The sequence below is a fragment of the Chrysemys picta genome, chromosome 5 (assembly GCF_011386835.1).
Source record: "Chrysemys picta bellii isolate R12L10 chromosome 5, ASM1138683v2, whole genome shotgun sequence".
Classification (NCBI taxonomy): Eukaryota; Metazoa; Chordata; order Testudines; family Emydidae; genus Chrysemys; species Chrysemys picta.
The window spans coordinates 113173992-113189545 of NC_088795.1; the positions used below are offsets into that span (position 1 = coordinate 113173992).

Consider the following 15554-nt stretch of genomic DNA (forward strand, 5'->3'; position numbering starts at 1 on the left):
CAAGTACAAAGCCAATATTCATAACTTCGAACACAAAAATGATACATGCATACAAATAGGAGGAATAGATGCAGTAGATCATAACCTTTACAGAGATATGTTACATGGCATATGTAGCATAAAACACATTCCAGTTATGTCATATATACATTTATAAGCATATTTCCATAAAGCCTTGTGGGGTACAATGTCACAGAAAGTAAATGCACATACCACAATCTGAGTGAGCTGTACAGTTATCACTTTTGGTTTTTTGTGGCCAAAGGTCTTAAGTCAAGTGAATGTAATAGTCTTGACTTGGTATATATTTGGAAAACTAGTAGAGAAACATATGTTAGCACAGGTTGATATATTCTAATATGAGGATCTACCAAAGGTGAGGTCTGTAACTGAAGTAGCAGAAAATGATGTAATCTTTCACTTGATTGCCATTGGATACTGACAGTACTTTAGAAAGCTGCTCTTATCTATAAAACATGTTTGACGTAGGCAAATAGTCCAAAGGTTAGATGCAGTGGGCTTGGAGAAAGGAGAGTTGGGTTCAGTTGTTAGTTCTGTGCCTGACCTATTATCTGACCTTCAGCAATCCACTTCACCTGTTGGTGCCTCAGTTTTCTCTAATGATACTTGTTTCTTTGTAAAGCACTTTGAGATTCATGGATGGATAGTGATGTAAAATTAATTACTACTTAAACTGAAACAAGATTCCATTTCTTTTTGTTCTATGCAGAATTCACAAACTCATGGGTTTGCTCCCAAATAATGATAATAATAATAATAATAATTAATAATAATTTAATAAATTAATAATTACCCATGAATTTTTAAATAGCTGAGAAGAAACAGATTTTTAGCACTTCTCTTTGTAGTTAATTCTTCTATGGGCTTTAAAATATCTGTAATTTGCTTTGCCTCTTACATTTGTATTATAGCAGAGCCCACAAGACAACCGACAACCAAACGGAGAAAAAGGAAAAATTCAACCAGCAGCACTTCAAACAGCAGTGCTGGGAACAATGCAAATAGTACCAATAGCAAGAAAAAAACAGCAGCTGCAAACCTGAGCTTGTCAAGTCAGGTACCTGTAAGTCTCATTTTCCTTTTAGGCCTGAATCACTTACAATACTTTAAGCTGTCCCTAACATTTTAACGAAGGTGTATTCTTGAGCCAAAATTATCACAAGCATGAAGAGACCTTACACAATATGGTGTGGATACGGGGAAAATAGAGATGAATTGTGAGTAATCTGTGCCACTGTGCAATTTTAATAAATGATCCTCAAGCAGGGGATGTAATTTTGGGAGGCATGATCCAAATCCCATTCAGGTCAATGGGAGTCTTTCCACTGCCTTCAGCTGAAGTTGGGCTGGGCTTTTGGTTATCAGTAGTAGCAATGCTGATAGATTCTTTCAGACTTCAGTCCATCACAGGGCAGATGAACACATTAACCTGAGTCATAATAGGATCGTGGGGATTGCCAGACCAAACCAGACAAGTGGTCTCTCTAGGCTGCTCTCCTGTCTCCAGAAGTGAGTGATCTTTGTCAGATGCTTCAGTGGAAGCTGTAAGAAACCCCACACTGAACAAGTATGGAATAAGCTGAGAGTAGACGTTATTTCCTCATAACCCCTATCAGTTAGCAGTTGACTTATGCCCTGAAGCATGAGAACTGCTGCCCCTTACAAATTTTTATCCTGTTATGTGTAACTATTAATGATCTTATGGTACATATTAACAGCTAATTCTTTTTTGAACCACACTAAAATCTTGATCTCAGTGGCATCTTGTGGCAGTAGTTCCATGGGTTAATTATGCAGCATACAAAATAATATTTCCTCTTCCAGTGTTAAATTTATTGTCTTAATCACTATATATGAGTAATCAGCCCCCAGACTGTGCGTGAATTGTCTTTTATATCCAGAGAGGGTAGTGCATGCATTTGAAAGCTACAGAAATTAATTTGACAATATGGGAACTAAGAGAATAACATGCAGTGACTTTTATTGTATTTTTGATAACCATATACAAAATGGTGGGTCCTTTGTGGATCGTAACAAAGGATGTAGGCCATTGATAACCAACTGGAGGTGGCTCCCAGAAAGCCTGACTTTTTAGGTAAAAAAGAGGAGTGGACTATCTAAAAGCAATACCATAAGATATGAAATGGACTGATTCAACAACTGATTGACCAAGATTACTAGATTACTACAGCTTTTGGCTTCAGTATATTAAGTTCCTATTTTCGTTCTGTCAAATCAAACTTTTCATGTGGATCCTTCATCCAAGGAGAAGATTTTCACCCCAACTCTGGCTGCTCTTCTACTATTCTGGTGGCACAAAGCAGCCAGAAAGCTGGCATAACTGGCTACCCTGGATATTCCTTCCATCCCCAGGTGCCACATGCTGTTATGTCTGGCTATTCCTGGCTGCCAGAATGATGCCTTCGCAGCTGTGAGAAACCATGTCTAAGAAAAAGCAACCTTCAGTTGTAGGTAGAGCATCCAGATTGCTCCCCACCTGTCTCCAGGATCAAGGGATAGTAAAGGCGGCTAGTGCCACTTCATTTCTCCCTCCTCCTTTAGTGAGCTCAATTCAGCTGAACCAGAATCTGTCCCCCTGCATACACATCCTTTAGGCCTCCCCATCCCAGGAGATCTGTTCATGCAACTCTCATTGACTGCAGTGGAAGTTGGCACTCACATCTTATTGGACAATCAAGCCCTCTAATAGTAAGCTTCACCCAGTTATACGCAAGGGTGAGAGAGTTTTCTTTATATCTCATTAATTAAAGAATTATTATAGTGCACCTTCCATTGATGGTAATGATTGTTGTACAACTATTCTGATGCACACAAGAGTACAATATATTCCATATGCTTTTTCCAAGTCATGTAGGTTGCCTTTCAGTCTTCAGTGTATTTCATAGTGCTTTATAGAGAACATATTTTAATTATTGTTTGTCTTTTGTAGAAAAAAATGCTATTATATAGGACAGACAGAATCTAATGTGTTTTCAGCTATAGGACATTCCGGTGTAAACCTATTCAAATATTTTTTCTTTAAATTAAATATACCTTTCACCTAAACATACTGTGAAGTGTCTAGGGCATGTGAGTGAATGAGGCAAGACCATATTTCTTTAAAACAATACAGGCCAGGATCTTCATTTCAGAAGAGCTTGTATTCTCTAAAGCTGGCTACAGGTCGCAGCAATCTCGCTTTCAGTTTGCCCTTTTTAACTTCATCCACAAGCAAACTGATCAATAGCAAAGGTGAAATTTATTACACTTGCCTTCGCCTATATGCAGTGAGGGAGGGAAACACACTACATTTCTTCACCCTTGCATGTGTTCATCCTCAATACAATGCCCTCACTTCACAAGTTTCAGGCTACAGTTTGCCACTAAACTGAAGTCCCTGTTTGTCATGGCACTCTCTGTGACTAGACCTGTCATTTCTCTGCTCATGGGACATAAACAACTTGGAACTAAACAATTCTGCAAATGTTGAAGGCACCAGACAAGTGAGGAACTTCTCCTTTCTTCCTGCTGTCATTAGCTAACAGAAATTAGATGATCCCAACTTCTGTCTCCAGGTGACTCAACTAAGCAGCACCAGCTCCTGTCCCATTTTCCTCCACATCATTTCTCTGCAGGACCCCAATGGTGAGCTCATATCCAGACCCATATTGGGTTAATATGAGGTTTCCCTTTTTCTCCAGTGATACAACTCCACCCAGCAAAGACCTCTCTCCTGTGGGGTGCAATCATTTCTAGTGAATGCCGTGCTTCTATCTCAGTTTCTCTCTAGTAAATAAACTCATCCTGTCTTCCAGGTTAAAGAATGTTTCTGTGGCCTCTCTCCAATAAGATCATTCCTGTTACAGAGTATCAGTAACTCTCCACTCCAATAAATTTGTTAGTCTCTAAGGTGCCACAAGTACTCCTGTTCTTCTTTCTCCACTCCAATGTTGCCCGTACATTGGTACTGCCTGTGCTCTGTATGCTGTACAAGATATCACACCCCTAGCACTAAATGTCCACATTTGTCACCTGAGCCAGCAGAATCTTTTCAGAACCCAGAATGAGGTCTCCAACATTCCACAGTACTCTGCTATAGGCATATGATATTTCATCTTCAACACAGGTGGTCATAGTGCAGTCAGCACCATCAGCTAGCACAGACATTGAAACCACACTGGGTCTGACACTTTCTTCATAAACTTCATCCAGGATTCTATCCAAACCCACTGGGACAACAAAAACTTTATCAGTGCACTACTTGAAACACTATTTGCCTAAGTAGCCTTCTCCCCCTCCTGCTACAATAATAGTACGGATGCTGTCTCCTCGACCTGCTTCCATTCTGACCGATTCTTCTGGCAGTGACAATATTGACAATTCAGTTACAAGCACACACAGTGAGATAAGGTGACTGTATTTCCATGCTGGGGCCCTGCTTGATGCTACACCCTAGAATTGTACTGCTCCAGCTTATCCGGCCTATAAGCTTTTGGTTCTTTGCATTTCCTGAAGTTTGACAGAGTTTGTAGGAATTATGAGCACGCTATGCAGTGATGCCCACATTATGGGTGAAATATCTCTGCCAGTAATTCCTTGTGGGTCATACAGTAGTTTCATTCCAGTTTTCTGAAGATCAGGCTATAGAAGACCACTGTCCATTCTCAAGTATCAAAGGGGTAGCCATGTTAATCTGGATCTGTAAAAAGCAACAAAGAGTCCTGTGGCACCTTATAGACTAACAGATGTATTGGAGCATAAGCTTTCATGGGTGAATACCCACTTCGTCAGATGCTCCTTTCTCTCACTGGCAGCTTTGCCCAATGCAAAAGAGCATCTCATTCCAGATATACCCTGAATGATGTTCTGATCAAACTCTCCTTCAGCTTCTGGAAAGCCTGACTACACTTAGCGGTCCTCCAGAATAGTGATCCCTTCTATGTCAAACTGTACGGTGGGCAGTGATGAACTTCTAGCACAAAGGGACTCCTGTAGCTGGCAGAATGCTGAGATTCCAAAGCCTAACATTGCAGTCACTTTCCTAAGTTGGCAGAGCTGCCCCAGAAACACCATTCCCCTCTAGAAGAACTTGCCCTTCACAAGGTTAAGTTTCAGGATTGCTTGCCAAGCCACTCCAGCACATCCATTAACCATTTTAGTTCTAGATCAGAACTTCCTGCATGTGCCAGGATGTCACCCGTGTGACACCTGACAGAATAGTATCATGCCATCAGAACCCTGTAGGACACCCAGAGACTTCTTGATGACTCAACAATTCCCTTAGTTTTAAGGGAATGGAGGTGTGCAAGTCAGTTGAGAATTTTTTCTCAACCATGATGGCTAAACAAACAAGAATAGATTGTCAACCTGATGGGCAGCTGAAACTGAGAAGTGTACACTACCTATGCATCTCAAGGGTCTGATAAGCCTGAAACCTAATTTAAATGACAACTCTATCGCTGCCCATCATTTTAGCAGAATTGTCAAGCTTGATGTGACTATCCTTCTTCACTGGATGTAATCTCAGATATTGGGGTGGAAGCACTGGGGCAGGGGATTGTTCATGGTTGCTGTGGTGGGAAGTCAAGAGTTCAAGCCCCTCAATATAATCATCTCCAACTCCATTCACCCTGAAGGAAAGAGAGCTACATCCTCACCCCAGTATCAGTAGATACTCCTGAGTGCCAAAAGTTGTCAAAACCAGTGCCAAATTGTCAAAACCAGGAGCTGCTTGCGCATGAAAACGCCTACATTTACGCATTAGAAATACAGAAATTGTAGCAAATCAAAACTTGAGGACGGCTTAAATTAAGTGAATCTAATATCACGGGAAGTAACACAGGGAATAATGGTCTTATTGTTTACAGGGAGGATGGGATAGCTCAGTGGTTTGAGAATTGGCCTCCTAAACCCAGGGTTGTGAGTTCAATCCTTGAGGGGGCCACTTAGGGATCTGGGGCAAAATCAGTACTTGGTCCTGCTAGTGAAGGCAGGGGGCTGGACTCAATGACCTTTCAAGATCCCTTCCAGTTTTAGGAGACAGGATATCTCCATTAATTAATTTATTTATATATATTTAAATTTGGGGTCAGTTAGGGATTTTTCAGTGAAAGGCACTAAATATATGTAAGCTGCTGTTATAATTATATTATTAAATGATAATTTTCTATCACAGTGTGTAAAACATCCACTGCTTTATTTACAGAGCTTCACTGCAAAGATATTTTGCTATCACTAAAAATGTTTCTAATCACAAAGTAAATTAATAAGAGTGACTATAGCCTGAATCTTTATTTAAATAATCTAGTCCAATATGTGCTACTGTAACTAGCCCAGAGCAGTATGTGCAGCCATGCAACACACTAGGGTTTAATTCTTGGATTCTGCTTCTCACTCCATGAGCAGGAGCTAGGAGTACTCCAGAGCTGCAGCCTCAACCCTGGGAGGGATGGAGCCTTGTGTCATTCAAGAACAGTGACCCCCACTGGCCAATTTAAGGAGAAGCGTTGAGGGGCTCTAAAAGGAGTCACTTCCAGTCCTCCTCAGAGGTTGGTGGAACTAGTGAGTGGAGGTTAAATGGGGTTAAATTGGTGGGGATCTTCAGCATTCCATCTGAGGAGCAGAGAACCCACTATGGGGGGAAGATAGCATGTGTGCTACCTGAGAAATTATTTATTGCCTGATATAATACACTACAAAGAGCAAGAATGTAAAGAATATGTGCCCTCTAGCTAATGCTGTGGTATCTTGTAAGTAAGATCAGGGAAACCCCACTAAACTCAATAAAATTGTAGTTTAGCTCCCAGACAGAAATTATATACTGAATATGGTGAGGAGAAAGATAAGCAAGCTGTTCTGTCTTGTGGGTGTTGTTATACTGAAAGAATAAAAAATGATCTGCAAAGGATCATAGAGATTGGAGATGGGACATACTTACTAGGTCACTTGGGCTCGTCTTCACTACTGGGGTAAGTCGACTTAAGTTACGCTACTCCAGCTACGTGACTAACATAGCTGGAGTCGACATAGCTTAGGTCAACTTACTCCAGTGTCTTCACTGCACTGCGTCAACGGGAGATACTCTCCGGTCGACTTACCTTACTCTTCTCGGAGAGGTGGAGCACCCAAGTTGACTGGAAAGTGCTCTGCCACTGATTAGCGACACCTGCTGCATCGATTGCAGCAGCATTGGTCTCCCCCGTAGTGAAGACAAGCCCTTAGTTTATCCCATGCCAGTGCATGAATGTTTCCTACATCATACTGAGGTGACTCGAGTGATGTGGCTATTACTGATTCCTTTCAGATATAATTCCATAGTTTGCTCGTCTAAGTATTAGGAAAAATGTCCTTCCAATGTGAGTTATATTGTCCTTTACTTAGTTTCATCTTGGTAGTCCTGGTTATACCTCCTTGGACCACCCTACACAATTCCTCTCCCTTTAATCCATCTACCCATTTAGCATATGTCCCTGTAGCAGTAATTTGGTAAAATGTGTACATATTTTGTTCTTTTAATTGTCCTCTTAAATTGGGCCTCTAGCCTCTTAGTAATTTTTGATGTACTTTTCTGAACTTCATCCAAATTGCTGACATCTTTCTAATATTGAAGTGCCCAGAATGTGATGCAGAAGTCAAGGTACAGTTTCGCCAGTGTTTTATAGAGATGAACTATCACTGCCTTAGTCTGTGATTCAATATCCAGCTCAATGTCACGCTGGTCTTTTTTGGCTGCCATATCACATTGCAAGCTCAAATCTAATTTGCTGTCCTCTTTACTGTTTTCCCTACACAATGGGGTCAGTCCTGGTTCAGCACTGCAAAATAAATGTGGTCTGTGCTTTAAAGGCATACGACTAAATTAGAACAAACTTTTGATTATAAACACCTTTGTTGCTTTAAACTCTTATGTTGCAAAGCTGTGTGATGGTTGATTTAAGAAATATTTTATTAATATTGAGAGTAACATAAGACAATATAAAGAAGAAATTATGTAATACATTTCCTCTATTCCACAGTTCCTCACGGAGTACAGTTTGAAATTACCATATACACTTTCTTCTATAACATGTCAGCTTTTGTTAAGGAATATGATTAAACAGTGTAAATATTTATAGGCAATAGCTTGTTTTATTTCATGGAGAGTGAAGTACCTATGTGCTAAAAATCTTAGTAAATGCAATAGTCTTCTGTTTGCACTTTACAGATGCTTTATATTCATGAATAGAAATACATCCTGGTTAAATCAGCAGGTACAAATCTGGAATTATTGCACTTTCACCAAATATGTTATCTGAAGCCCCGCCAGTCCAGCTGCATCAAAAGATTCATTCCATATATTTCCTTCCCCAGTGCAGTGGTTTGCACAGCAACCTGATTTTCCTTAAAACAGAGAAAACAAGAGAGCACTCTGTTTTCCAGTCTGGCTTTGCACCTTTCTACTCCATGCTGGTTAGCGTTCAGCAACAAATCTGTGATGCACTGTAGTACAGTAGGTGGTTTACTTGTTTTCGTGGAAAGACAATTTGTAGTTAAAGCAGTGATTAGATGGATTCTTTCCTTCTTGAATGCTTCAGTTTTTGATGACTACTAGCTTCATCAGTATAATTATAATTAGCACTCTTCATCTTCCTTTGATGGTACCAGCTGGACAGATTGGTCCTCTTACTGCACAGATTGGCGGCAGGGTTGCCTACGCAAAGATAGGTGACAGGCACCATGAAATAACAGATGGTAAATTCAGGGCTTGTTGGCAATCAGCAGGTTTTTGCTAATGACTTAATTAACTCTGCAAATTGTCAAATCAGCGTGAACATTGTTTTTATCAAAAACTTTACCTAAATTAATTACCATAATTAAGTGGCAGAATGTCAAGTATATTGGATGTGCAAAAGGGCTTGGCTGGCTAGGGATAAGAGAGTTACCGTCTTTGCACTATGTTCTTTTTTTCAACAGCCTGAGTGTGAGAAGTACTGTGTCATGTACTAGATTTACTGCATGAATGTTACAAAACTGCAACTCATTTGCATCCTGAGCAGTCTTTGTAAACAAAATAATTTATGGCCTGGAAATGAAAATAATTTATAGAGGGTAAAAATACCAAGGAGAAGGTTAAACCAACCATTTAAAACTTTCTAACAGTCTCCACTTTTGTAGTCTGATTATTTTTTAAATGTATATTTCATTCTTCTTGCTTTATCTATTTTTGGGGTTTTGAGACCCAGTGCCTTGAATATACAAATAGATGAGGGTTTTACAGTGTTTTATTTTATAAATTAAAATGCAAGTGTAAGTTTGCATCATGGCTCTAACCATATAGGAGCATCTGATTCCATTGTGTGAATGTCACAAAATTAACAGATTCAAATCCTCTAATATGGCTATTTTAAGTTGGTTTTTTCTCTCTCAAGGTTTCCATATAACAAATGTTGGGTGCTGTTCACAGGATGTGATGGTGGTAGGAGAACCAACGCTGATGGGAGGAGAATTTGGGGATGAAGATGAAAGGCTTATCACTAGACTAGAGAACACACAGTATGATGCAGCAAATGGCATGGATGATGAAGAAGACTTCAACAATTCACCTGCATTGGGAAATAACAGCCCATGGAACAGCAAACCTCCTGCTAACCAGGAGACCAAATCTGAAAATCCCACGCCACAAGCTTCCCAATAGGTTATTCTGCAGCATTATCCACTGTTATGTATGTCAGTGGATTATAATTACTATTTTACACCATTCTTTAAAAAAATCCTTTCCAGATACAGTATCTATTTCTAAACTACAGCTATCTGATTTTTTTTAATTAGAGAAAATCATATATAAGCTTTCATGTACCTTTCTTGGAAGCTTTCACACATGACACGATACTGGCACTGACCTCAATTAAAATAATTGAAAATTAAATAGCACCTCATGGCAAATTTCAAACAAAACATTTTGTTGGAGGGGTCTTTTTTCCTCATCAAACAAAGGCCATATTTAACAAGTCTTCAGTGCTCAGGATCTCGTTAACATAACTATGGAAAACTTTTTTAAAATTGTAAAATATTTTCTGCTTTTCAACTTGCACCTACAATTTCTTGTTTCAGAAAAATCAGCTTTTTAAAAGTAATTTAAAGTAACCTTAGTTCTTTCTTTAACTCTTTTTTTCATTGGTTAATCATTTAAAGGATCCAGCATTTTTAATTTATATTGTAGCTGATGCCAATAGTCCTTCTGTCATTTATCAAAAGTGCTGAAACAAGAAATGTCTTTTTTTTCATCAAAGACATGAAAAATATTTTTATGTGGAGAAAGATGCCCTGTCCTCTGAGAGTTTATGCTTTGTAAAATTGCTGTTGATCCAGATATTTTAAAGCCATGTAATCCATTAATTTTGTGGGCAGCTTAATAAATCTAAAACTTTTGTGTTTATTATTGTATCTGAGTTGGCTTTGTTGTTATTTCTTTTCATAGTATATTTCTTGTATCATATTTTTGTAAAGCCCTGGAGCCCTCAAACCAGTTAATTTTTTTATTATTATTCTGGTGTATTTATGTGAAACTTTATAAAAGAAACTAATTTTTTTCATTTCCATATTAATATGTTCAATTCATCATGTAAAGACACAGTGAGTCAGTGTGTTATATAATACAACTGTATTTTATGTATGCTTTGCCAATAAGTGTGCCAATAAACTGTGTTAACAAATGTGCTCCTACATAGTACTTTTATAGTTCCTTACAGACAAGAAACATACCAACTTGGACGGATCATGTAACAGAAATGATAGGTGCAGTTGATCTGAATCCCTTTGTCGATTTCATTTCTTGAAATCAGTGTTTCACCTACGATCACCATCATCAACTGTTTCTAGCACAAAGGGAAGGCTGTATTTAAAGGTATATAACATTCACATTTTAATTGGTTTATATCTTCTCTCATTAAGTGTTTGTGTCACTGAGGGGCCAATAGCAGTGGCTAGCACCAAGCCCAAAGAAGTATAGTATAGCAGGAATAGCACTGAACTACCTAGGCCAAAGCAGCCCAGTATTGAGCTACATACCTCTGATCTTCTGGTCCGGGGAGTCACTTGAGCAGAGGCAGCCCACTCTGCTGAATTCTGTGTGATAGGGTTCCATAGACTCTTGACAAAAGGATTGGAAGTTATCATTTCTTCTTCTTTTGCTATCAAATACAGTATTCAAAAATTCCGATTTGCAACGTTAACAGGAACCTACAACATTTTAAATAGCACTGAACAACTTGATGCACATGATACCAGAGCAATGCATTCTGGGAAATTGTAACAAAATTTGTTTCAGACAGAACAGGAATTGCTGAGAATGTCAGAAGACTACTGTGAACACCATTAAAATGTGCAATCCTTCAGGGAGAGTATTGCGCAAGATTCTCAAGGTCAATGTACTTCATAATACTTTTTTTAGTGCATAGAGGATCACACAATATCTCCTGGGCACACCACTTTTGAATGTCTGCTACTGTAGTAGCCACATCACTAACACTGCACCAGTTTACTGAGAGATCCCACAGCTTAAGCAATATGTGAAGTTAATGCAGCAGTTCCTGATTCCTGATTTGCACTGATTGATTAAAGACTGCAAACTGTTAAAGCTGATAAAAGAAATATGTTATAAACAATTGGCCCAACATGAAAGTTACTGTAATTGAGCTACAGTAAGCTGAGCTCTTAGCTAAACACAGCAAGTTGAGTAAAGTGTGATTGTTGGAATCTTTGGTACTCAAGAGATCCTGAAACACAGCAGTATTGAGATAAACAGGAAAAAAATGAAAGTAATTTCTACACTATAAGCCAGATCATTAATAGATATAAATTAATGTCAGTGAGGCTATGCCAATTTACACCAGACAAGGATCTGGTCCTCCCTAAGATATAGACTCATGGCTCATGTGATTTAATGCACCTGTAAATCAGTTATTCAATAATGAAATTGCAAACTTTTCTCTTTTTTAATTTGCAAGTATTTTCTCAGTCTAAAAAGTTTAGGGCTTGCCCCTATCTATCTGTCTAATTATTGTGTTTCCTTCTTTCTTGGTAACCTTTTCATTTTAGAATTTTTCATTAACAACACTTATTTTTTTTAAACCCAGAGAGGTACAGATTTTAGACAGGCTACTGAGTCAGCCATCGAAATAAACATTATATAATACAAAAAAGGTCAAACCTGGGGATTCTACTAACTTGTGGTGACATATATGTTTTTATTGTGGAGTTAGACTGTCAGAAGTTTGGAAAACAATCTTTCTAGGACAGTGACAGATTTGTAGATTGCAGTGTTGCCAACTCTCATGATTTTATTGTGAGTCTTGTTAATAGTGGATGTTGTACTTGAAGCCCGAGCTCCTGGAGGCAAGTGATTAAGTGAGAATTTCAATTTACATTTAAAAAAAGTATATTGCTAGCCCTCCTGTTGTAGAGAAGAGTTTGAAAATATGGCCCAAGTGCACTGTAAAGGCACTACTACTTTGGCTGCATCTGTAGCTGCTCCTACTAGTGGCTGGAGTCTCTGGCATAGGAACGTTTTTTTAAAGGAGTGATTTTGAAACCTTTTGAATTCTGAAAATACAATAAAATGAGTGTTAAAAGCACCTAGAACACTAAAGTTTTTCCTCATTTGAATAAGTTTATGTTTGACCCCTTTGTGTGAATTTTCAGGTATAATTAAGGGATTGAATCCCCACTTTAAGGTTCCAATTCAGGAAAGCATCCTATTCAGCAAAACACATAAGCCCACGGTTAACCGCTTTGCTGAACACAGATGGATTTAAGCATGGCCTTTTGTATCTTATTGAATAGGAACATGAAGACCTAATCCAAAATCTATTGTAGTTAATGGAAAACTTCCCATTACGTTAATGGACTTTGGCTCAGGCCTTACATGCAAAACCCAGTGCAACCTTAACTCGGGAGCTGCTGACTTCATAATACTATTTGTGTTAAAAATACAGTTTCTCTCACCAGAAAACCTTTGCTAGCCTGAGCTAAGGGAACTCATATATTGGCTCAATGTTTCAGTAACTAGCACGGTAGAAACAATCTAATGTCAATAATCTCATCTTCCTACGATCATTTAATTATATGCACTGTGCACCTCTTGGAAAGTACACAACTGCCTCTGAGTAAAGAATAGTTCCCCCTGTGATCTCCACGATCCTACGGGAGTACTTGTGCACTCAGATCCCAGCTCTCGTTACAAAAGTGTATCAATATCTGATGTATTAAGTGTGGTATAATGTAAGAAAGCCTGGATTGAGTATGGCTGCAGAAATAGTGGAGTTGCTCTTTTATAGCACATTCAGCATGTCGAGACAGTGGGTCTATCAATCAATGACTTTATCAGCAATTATTTTTTCCCTGTAAATAATTAAATGCACGCTGTATTCCATTAAGGGATTACTGGCTCCTATATAACCACAGAAACATTACAATTACACACTGTAATTCTAATTCTAAAACCCTAATCATTTGTGTTATATTTCCATAAGCACACTTAAAAGGCGTTCCTTATTATTAATCTTTTAAGGCTGGTGCTACCATTTTAATTCATAAAAAATGTATAATGTGATATCACTCTTGTCATTACAGTAAATAAACATAAGAACATTTGAAAAATGGAAAACACACTCCTTGGAATGTCCTTTTTGAACTAGACTAGTGCCCCAAACAACCTCAAAACCCTCCCAACAAGGTAACAGTCCAACAAAGATAGGTTGAATGGGAGATGGAGATAGATAGGTGCATAGGTAAAATTAGCTGTCTATGAAAGAAAACTTTCAGATGATTTGGACCAATTAAATTATGCAATACCTAGTTATGTAAATATGATCTTTTTATTACCCCCACTTCCCTCGTCTAATTTGTTAAATTCACTCTTTGGATCTTGTTTCCGATTAGCTGGTCTAGCATCGTAGAAATGTAGGGCTGGAAAGGCCACTACCAAGTCAAAGGCCAGCCCCCTGTGCTCAGGGTGGACCATTAACCTTTTTAGTGACAACTTAAGCAAAATAGCCATTAAACACCTCTTGATGTCACCAGTTATTAGCCCACCTTACCCACTGAGCAGCCTTACTTTCCTTCATCTTTCTTTTGCTCCTAAGGTATTTAAAGCACTCTTCCTATTGTTTTTATGTCCCTTGCTATGTGTAACACATTTTGTGCCTTAGCCTTTCTGATTTATCCCTATATATTCGTGCTGTTCTTTTGTGCTCCTGAGTAATTCATCCATGTTTCCACTTTTTGTAGGATTCCTTTTTCATTTTCAGGTCGTTAAAGAGCTTCTGTGCCTTTCTGTGTGTTTGTAGAGTAGGCTTTAATCTACTTGGGGTATATGAATGTTATCACAACTTAAATAATAAGTAAATAATTTATTTATCTTTCTAGGTTCAACCCACATGATACACCATTTGCCTTACTATCATCAAGGCCTACCAGAAAAACATGACAAACTTGAGTTGAGTTGACTTGCCTTACGAATCATACTGTTTTGTGGTGTGAGCACATCAAATCTCCCAGATAAGCAGGTTTGACCTGGATCAGTATTCGGACTGGAGACATCCAAAACACACCTGTATGTGTAGGAAATGGCACTGATTACTCAGTAGCATGCTTCTAAGTCAGTACTAAACAAGTGCTCCACTCTGGTGTTGGGAATGCTGGCATCAAGCTTCTGAAAATGCTCTTTCAACAACCTGGCCATTGCTTAATTGCTCCTGCTGTATTCTTGGGTACATCAGCTTGTAGGTGCAACAACCTGTATATATAAGTCAAGTAAATCCTGGCTTTTGCACACGCGAACAGATTTTCATATAAATATTGCGGGTGCAGTTAAGGAGGGCCATTGACAATGTGGCGCCATCGATTTACTTGTGCTTTTCCAACAAATATGTAAAGAAGCGGGAGAGGGGAAGAAAAATCACTGGAGAGTTAAAGGAACAAGATCATGGGAGTTAATATAGCTGTCTGAAAAATGAGTGTTTAAAATTAAGAAATAATTTTACTGTAATCTAATCTTGCCACCGAGGAGAACATTGCGTAATTGTTTTAGAATTTGGAAGGAAATAATTGTTGTCAAAGCTTTCTTCTATGGAGCCATGCAGTTATTAAAGGAGGAAGGAAACTTATCTCAAAGTGTTGAAAAAGTTTACAAAGAGAAAGACGTTTGTTTTACCTAACTGGAGGGAAGCACTAACCGCAAGAAGCGTTCTGCCAAATCAGGAGGTGGAAATTCCAGGAGCTTGCTTAGAAAAGCAGAATCATATAATTAGTTAGTGGACCAACTAAGAGATCTGATAACTGAGCTAGCTGCAGTTCCAAAGGACTGTGGTCAGGCAGGAATCATAGGCAATGGGCTCCATCCTGGGACTTTTGACTTGTATGTATTTTTCATTTTGCTTTATTTCTGCAGGTTACTTCATGGTATCCTATTCAAATAGCATCGGAATTATGTTACCCTCCTGTCAGTCAGCCCTGGATTTCACAGCAACATTTTTCACAACAGATTTTAAATATGG

General features: G+C 38.6%; 1 protein-coding gene across 17 annotated transcripts in view; it reads left to right on the forward strand.

The window, feature by feature from the left end:
- Positions 1-10712, forward strand: part of LDB2 (LIM domain binding 2) — a 479555-nt gene extending 468843 nt beyond the window's left edge. For 5 of the 17 annotated variants that reach the window (XM_008174141.4, XM_008174142.4, XM_005296160.4 and 2 more), the window contains 2 exons: positions 933-1084; positions 9464-10712. In XM_008174141.4, the coding sequence (XP_008172363.1) occupies positions 933-1084; positions 9464-9694 (383 nt within the window). In that variant the 3' untranslated portion in view covers positions 9695-10712. Of the gene's footprint in view, positions 1-932; positions 1085-6426; positions 6570-9428 lie in introns of all 17 variants that reach the window. The other 12 variants (XM_065597033.1, XM_005296166.5, XM_065597031.1 and 9 more) reach the window with 9 other exon arrangements.
- The last annotated feature ends 4842 nt before the right edge of the window (positions 10713-15554 follow it).